The 7,808-nt window shown below is 36.8% G+C and overlaps 1 protein-coding gene across 3 annotated transcripts; it reads left to right on the top strand.

The window, feature by feature from the left end:
- The first annotated feature begins 3,462 nt into the window (after positions 1–3,462).
- LOC118487377 lies at positions 3,463–7,071 on the top strand. Of its 3 annotated transcripts, none has more exons than XR_004881692.1 (3): positions 3,464–4,104; positions 4,186–5,588; positions 6,649–7,071. XR_004881692.1 is itself a non-coding variant. In XM_035984182.1 (3 exons), exons 2-3 carry the CDS (start codon positions 4,194–4,196, stop codon positions 6,708–6,710), a joined length of 477 nt encoding a protein of 158 aa, XP_035840075.1. In that variant the 5' UTR covers positions 3,464–4,104; positions 4,186–4,193; the 3' UTR covers positions 6,711–7,071. The 3 variants fall into 3 exon arrangements, 1 of the variants encoding a protein (XP_035840075.1); XM_035984182.1 differs by having other exon boundaries at positions 4,186–4,608; XR_004881688.1 differs by having other exon boundaries at positions 3,463–5,588.
- The last annotated feature ends 737 nt before the right edge of the window (positions 7,072–7,808 follow it).

Genomic DNA, 7,808 nt, shown 5'->3' with positions numbered 1-7,808 from the left:
ATTATCTTTGACCGGAGCGCGACTCTCCGATCAGAAATCCCGAGTTTTGCATCTAGTGAGTAGATTTTCACATCTCTACTCCTCTTAATGGTCATTGTATCACGATCATTTCTTTCATTATAGTGAATATTCGTTTGCTTTATTTCTTGAAAATTCATATGTTACACATGCATCGTTTGTTACGCATGTGGTTTCGTTTCGAATAAGCGCTTCATCAAGGTTCAAATATTATTTCGCTAAATCTAATTATTGATTTGTGATTCGAATGACCCGCATTATTGTAAGCGTTGGCTCCTTTGTTATCAAGTCAACATATTTTCTTGAAATTTCTTTTCTTTTCAAGATACATACATGGTTTTTCGTTGTGACCATGCCGAAAGTTTTCTCGTCGATACATGTATTTATTGTCGGCTTGCGCCAAAACCAAGTTCTATAGTTTTAACTTGTTCATTACACGTATTCAATTCAAGACACCATATGATGTATTGAAAACATCATACTCAAATTCGTTTTAACAAGCGTTTCATTTGTTCCGAGTCGTAGTAGACTTGTTTGATCTACGACTCCATTAAATCGTTTGTTGATTTCGACACCTTGTGGTGGTGTTTTCACTAATTTAAAGCTTGTGCTAATCTCGTTTACACATCTCAGGCACGGATTTAAATATTTATTTATTGATTTGCTTTAAATCCGCTTTGATTATCATATTAAAGCAGTCTTAACACAATCGTGTGTTAAGAAAGTGGTACACAAATTTATTTCCATATTCCGGTGTACCTATTAACGGTTTTTTCATTATCGATCGAATGTTTTATGATATTCATTGCTTTCTCATTTTCGATCGAAACATTTATTTCTTTGATGTTCCATTTTCAATTGAAAATCCTATGATGTTTGTTTGAAACAAGCGTTCAGATTTATTTCGTTGAATCTTCATTTGGTTTCAAACACAGGTGATACTTGTTCAATCACCGCTATATTTGAATTGTTTCATTCACTACGACACCTTGTGGCGTCGGTATAACTTGCAGCTTGCGCTGATCATGATCGAGCGTTTCATGCAAACTATTAAATTTGAGAGCTTTGATTCTAAGTTCATCTAGTGGATGTTATTGCTTCTAGAACTCATTTACATATTGTGAACGTTCATACGGAATTCGATTGGTCGAAGTTCCTGTTCTATGTTGGACTCCTGTTAACTTAGTCACACTAGTGACTGTATCTATACGTCTTGTTTCCTTTGACATCAATTTCTGAAACACATTTCTTTTAAACCGTTGGGTTCTTATTGTTGAGGAATGTCCTTGAATTCACATGATTCGAATAAGTCTTGATCCGATTTCGTGGTCATCCACTTTGATACTATTCGTATTTACCTACACATAATGTAACTCTGAGGAGTTAACGTAGTCTAAATTTCGAGGACGAAATTTCATTAACAGGGAGAGAATGTGACAACCGGTGATTTACGGTTCTAATTACGCGATTAACAGGTGTTTAAAACGATAATAAATTATGTTTATGATGTAGATTAACTTAATTAGGCCTCTGGAGTGCCTGGGAACGCCTCTTCGACATTACAGTGCGCGTATGACGATCCTTTAAGAAACTATTGAAAAATTTAATGGTAATAAGGTAATAAACTGAAGCCGAACAAAATACTGACAATGTTGACGAGTACGGATTATCTACGAATATTTTATAATTATGAATTTAATGTTGCAAATTTATTGCGCTTCCGTACATTGCACAACGCAAACAGGAACGAGAAACGCGACCGCGGGAACGCATCAGCAACGAAACAGAAGCATCGGACACGCGTATTACCTTTAAAACTTAAATTTTACGATATATTTTGATTCGTAGTTATATTTTTATATCCGTAGTCGAAACCGGATTGGAAAACGGATAAACACAGCAACAACGCGCTTTTTCGCGATTATTATCGTAAAGCGACGAACGAATGCGCCACACGACAAACGCCACTATTATACGCCTTTTAATTTTAAAATTTTATTCTTTCGTCACTTATGGAGTTTGGGTTGCGATATCGGGTCTCGTAGAAATTACGGGTCACTTAAACTCGGGGATTGGGTTTGTGGGCCTTGGGCCCAAGCCCAAAGCCCACTAACTAAAACTCTAAGTATGTATGTATATATATATCTTAGTGTACCCTATCCCTCATTTGGGAAAACCTCAGACAAACATACATACACACAACCAAACTGTATATTTTAGTTTGCTTGAAGATCTATACAAGATCTCTTCTACAACATTTTCCCTCAAAATCTTCTCCTTGAAAATCTTATCAAGATCTCTACAAAATATCTACAAGAGATCTTGTCTCAAAAAGTGAAACTTCTACAATCTATAAGATCATTCTCACCTCCCCACTCTCTCTAAATTCAAACACTCATACTAAAGAACTAAGTCTCTCTCTCTCTCTCTCTCAATTATACTTACAACCTAAAAACACCAATGATGAGAAAAAACCTTCAGGCGCTCACTCATTCTTACTATGCTAAATATATTCAAGACCCATATTGGATCCAATTTAATCATGTGAACATGAACATAAATTGTAAGTTATAAACAAAAGACGAAAGCATGACTTACATCACCAAAATCGCTATCAAGATTAGAGAAGAACTCGCTTTCGAAATTGCTTTGAGGGATTATATTTCGATCGTTGGTGTGACAACCGGTGATTTACGGTTCTAATTACGTGATTAACAGGTGTTTAAAACGATAATAAATAGTGTTTATGAAGTTGATTAACTTAATTAGGCCTCTGGAGCGCCTGGGAACGCCTCTTCGACATTACAGTTCGCGTATGACGATCCGCGAAGAAACTACTGAAAAATTTAACGGTAATAAACTGAAGCCGAACAAAATACTGACAACGCTGACGAGTACGGATTATCTATGATTATTTTATAATTATGAATTTAATGTTGCGAATTTATTGCGCTTCCGTACATTGCACAACGCAAACAGGAACGAGAAACGCGACCACAGGAACGCACCGGCAACGAAACGGAAGCATCGGACACGCCTATTACCTTTAAAACTTAAATTTTATGATATATTTTGATTCGTAGTTATGTTATTATATCCGTAGTCGAAACCGGATTGGAAAACGGATCAACACAGCAACAACGCGATTTTTCACGATTATTATCGTAAAGCGACGAACGAACGCGTCACACGACAAACACCACTATTATACGCCTTTTAATTTTAAAATTTTATTCTTTCGTCACTTATGGAGTTTGGCTTGTGATATCGGGTCTCGTAGAAATTACGGGTCACTTAAACTCGGGGATTGGGTTTGTGGGCCTTGGGCCCAAGCCCAAAGCCCACTAACTAAAACTCTAAGTGTATATATATATATATATATATATATATATATATATATATATATATATATATATCTTAGTGTACCCTATCCCTTATTTGGGAAAACCTGAGACAAACATATATACACACAACCAAATTGTATATTTTGGTTTGCTTGAAGATCTATACAAGATCTCTTCTACAAGATTTTCCCTCAAAATCTTTTTCTTGAAAATCTTATCAAGATCTCTACAAAATCTCTTGTCTCAAAAAATGAAACCTCTATCTATAAGATCATTCTCACCTCCCCACTCTCTCTAAATTCAAACACTCTCTCTCTCAATTATACTTACCGGCAACAAAGCATATGAAAACCTTTCATCTTTACAATCCCATCTCTTAGTTATAAACAAAAAAAAAACATCAGAACCATTTATCCCCTTCCCTATCCCTCTCGATTACATTAAACAACATAGAGAAATCCCCTTCTTTACTCACAAAACCCTCTAACCCCCCCCCCCCCTCTTTCTCTCCGGTAAACACCTACTAGTCACCGGAAACCAATCCGACCACCACCATCTCCGGGTGGCAACAGAGGAGAGCAACACCGCCACCAGGGTGGTGACGATGACAAACCAGAGAGACGGAGAGAAAGAGACTGTTCGAGTTCTGTGGAGAACGAGAGAGAGAGAGATGAAGGCGTCGGAAGTGGAGCGGCGCCACCGTTCACGGCGGCGGCAGTGGTGGTGACGGTTTTCCTTCCCGGTAAGCCAAGAGTTTTATTTCTCTTTCCTTCTCAGATTTTAACTCGATACGTTACTTTTATTTTCTTTCGGGTGAGTGAAGAGGTGCCGATGAAGATAATGTTGAAGATGATTAAGGATGACGATGATGGTGCTGGTGGCCGGCACCACCGCCGTCGACGAAGGTTCCGTTTTTCCGACGATTCAACGGAAGTGGATCGGTGGTCATCAACTTGGTTAACAGGTTCGGGTGTTTGGTTCGAGTTGTTTTGGAGCGGTTTGGTTCGGGTCTCGGTCAGCCATGGTTCGGGTCTTGTTACGGATGGGTCAACAAGTCAAGATGTTCGGTTTCTGGTCAACATTAGTCAGCGGGTTCGGTTGACTCGGTCAAACCTGGTCAACTCAGCGAGTCGACTCAGTCAACTCAGCTGGTCAACTCAGTTGACCCGGTCAACTCAGTTGACCCGGTCAACTCAGTTGACCCGGTCAACTCAGTCAGCGGTTCGATGTCCGACACTAAGACTTGGTAAAAGTAAACAATGCCTTTAACAGTTATGTTTGTATATAGTTTGGTTAAATACGCGATATCGAGATCAAACCGAACGAATTAGTATTTAGTTTATATTTTGTTGCTTTTACAAAAGTTATTTATATTGATTATTGAACATTGATTGAATTTTGAAAAAAATAACGACAACTTGTGTTGTCGGGGGCGTCCAAAAACAGAGGAAACTCTGCCTGTTTTTCGAGAAAATCCGTAAAACAAAACGCGTTTTATTATCAAACAAATGATCGGATTCAAATATACTTTTAGAAAAACAAATACAAACCGATAATTACTTTCGGCGACACTTTATAACTTACAAAAACGACGATGACGCAAACTATTTTACAAAATAAATATAATTATTATATTTATCTCAAACGTTAAACTCGAATTCTTTTTATAAATAAATATTGTTACCTATTTATTTCCGACACAAACAAATCCATTCTCTTATAAAAGTAAATATAGTTATATATTTATCTTCAAACACTACAAGTCAACGATTCTTTTATAAAGTGAATATAACTTCTACATTTATTTCAAACGCCTAAACAACACATTTAATACGAGTTCATTGTATATTATTCGTTACATACACGTACGATTCCTTGGGACGTCTTACGCGATTATAACAATATATTTTTATATTTTTATATAGATATTTATATATTTTAACATCTTTCGAGAACTAAGTATTCCAAGACTTAGTAATCTTATCGACAATAAATGAAACTTAACGAATATAACTTAGTCATTTTCGTTAAGTTAACAATTTACCGTCAAATCGTTCGGTCAACGATTCGGTAGTGCTCAGTGACAGGTAGTTTAGTTACCGCTTTTGGTTAGAAACTTATAATATATTCCGTGTTAGGAATGTTGTAGAATGCACGCTAGCGAGTCTCCTCTTGGAAACGACATCACGAAGTCGTAATTAGCTAGCTTTGCACAAGGCAATCCAGGTGAGTTCATAACCCCACCTTTTTACGGTTTTACATTTTTATAAATGTTTTCGGGGTGAAAGACATGCACATTTTTCAGAAACATACAAAGTTTTCGATGAACAAAGATTGCATATTTTAGACAAAAGCACGTTTTGCAAGAACATACGAGGTTTTTGAATAAACAAAAACTCATATTTCTAAATCATGTTACGAATGGATTTCAAGGAACTCAAATGGTTTACCAATGATTCATACTAAAGATACCGGTTTTACAAAACAAATGCGTATTTTCGAAATGTGAATGATTTTCATGATTAGGGACGGGATTGTCCTAGTTATAATAGCTGGACTAGGTTGGTCTGCGTACGTAAAACGAGACAACCCAGTGAGTTTTGTGTTCCCCCTTTTTCTATTTTCAGTTTTATAACTTCGGGGGTGAAGTACATGTTACAACTGTTTATAAACACTATTAAATTGGTATGGTTAGCTAAGGAAGGGTACACTTAGATCATGTGAGTGGTGGGTATAACACTTAAGGCCATCAATCCTCGATGTAGGACCGAGGGACATGAGTAATAGATCTATTTGGGTGTAGCGAGCCCCACGCATGAGCCCGCGGGTTAGACCATGAGGTGACTATGTCTTACAGCCGGAAGCCCGGTGCAACTCTGCTAGGTTTGAGTCTTCCTGCATCACGTCACACGTATTAATGGCCTTGCAAACCATTAATGATATGTTTTTCCTTGTTACTTTCATACCGGGGTTTTGCAAATTTCATACCATGTTTTATACAAAGTCAAAGCATGGGATTATGCAGCCATGAAGTCAAAGTCAGGGTGGGCATTGACAGTTATACAAACATTACAAATACAAGTGTTTGCAAATACATGGTTCTACCAACATAATGCGTTGCAAATACAAAGTTTCCATATAACTTGACAAGAAAATGATTTTTAAATTCATTTTCTCAATAATAGTTCAAAAACCGGTTATTCAAAAAGATTTATTTCAAATCTTTTACAAACAAACTATGAACTCACTCAACTTTATGTTGATTTTTCGCATGTTTCTTTCTCAGGTTACTTTTCAAAGTTATGGCATGGTTGGAATAGGAGAACCATTGGAGATTTAAGTACGTAGTGGCGTTCGTTTTCTAAAAGTCTTAGCTTATTTTCTTCCGCTGTGCAATGAAGATACCAGTCCAGTCAGGCCAAAGCTCTGATAATTTCGGGGTGTGACAGTTGGATCTAGTTTCTTGCCATCTTAGCTATTGTTACCGACATAATTGAGCCGGAAATTACCAACGGAGGAATCGAGGTCAACATGACGAGTGTAAGAAGCCATCCCTTGACGAATGCTATCACAAAACCACCTATGAATGTTGAAAACAACTGTGTGAATTTTGCAACCTGGAAATTGGAAAATATTTTATTAGTTTTTCCGCCAATGTATATATATTAAGATTAAAAATGAAAAGTTTATACACAAACCTTTTCCCCCATGGCATCTTGTATGAGGACAGTATCACCAGACATCCTACCAACAACCCCCCTTGTGTTTGTTTCTTTGTCAAAGAAGGAAACATCTTGTCTTAATATCGTATTTTAAATACTAATTCCTTATTCTTGCAGCTTGTCGTTCTCCCGTTATCATCCAACATGCGACCTCTTCAAAACACAACATTTTTAGAACAATTAGAGGGCATTTGGAAGTACTTATACTCTTTTTCAGTTGTTACAAATCAGATAATCAACTCTTTTGTTTAACAAATCCTGATTATCTGAAAAATGTACACTTAAAAAGATTCCTAACTAATCACATTACAGCTACCCATTATCCAACAGCACCAATGGTACCAACAATCATCAACACGTAATCAGTTAAATCAGCGAAAGCAAACAACTTATGAAACGACACTGTATCAGTACTCTCCTTCTCCTTCTCTTTATTTAACCGAGCGTCACCGGAGGTAGATGCCTCCGGTTTATCCTCACCATCGGCATTCATCATACAAATACGGTGTCGTTTTATAACACTCGTAAGTCAGCACCTGGTAACGAAAATCAAGATGTCAAATCAATTAATACTATTTGTCTTTTAGCTTTCACTGATAATTAATTGAGGTTCAGCTCTAATTCATCAAACTTATAACATTATGCCCCAAAATAACCACTGTTTGCAAAAAAAAAAAAAAAAAAAAAAAAAAAAAAAAAAACCTCTGTTTGACCAAAGTCAAAC

The sequence above is a fragment of the Helianthus annuus genome, chromosome 2 (assembly GCF_002127325.2).
Source record: "Helianthus annuus cultivar XRQ/B chromosome 2, HanXRQr2.0-SUNRISE, whole genome shotgun sequence".
Taxonomy (NCBI): Eukaryota; Viridiplantae; Streptophyta; class Magnoliopsida; order Asterales; family Asteraceae; genus Helianthus; species Helianthus annuus.
This window is presented reverse-complemented; position numbering and strand designations above follow the sequence as displayed.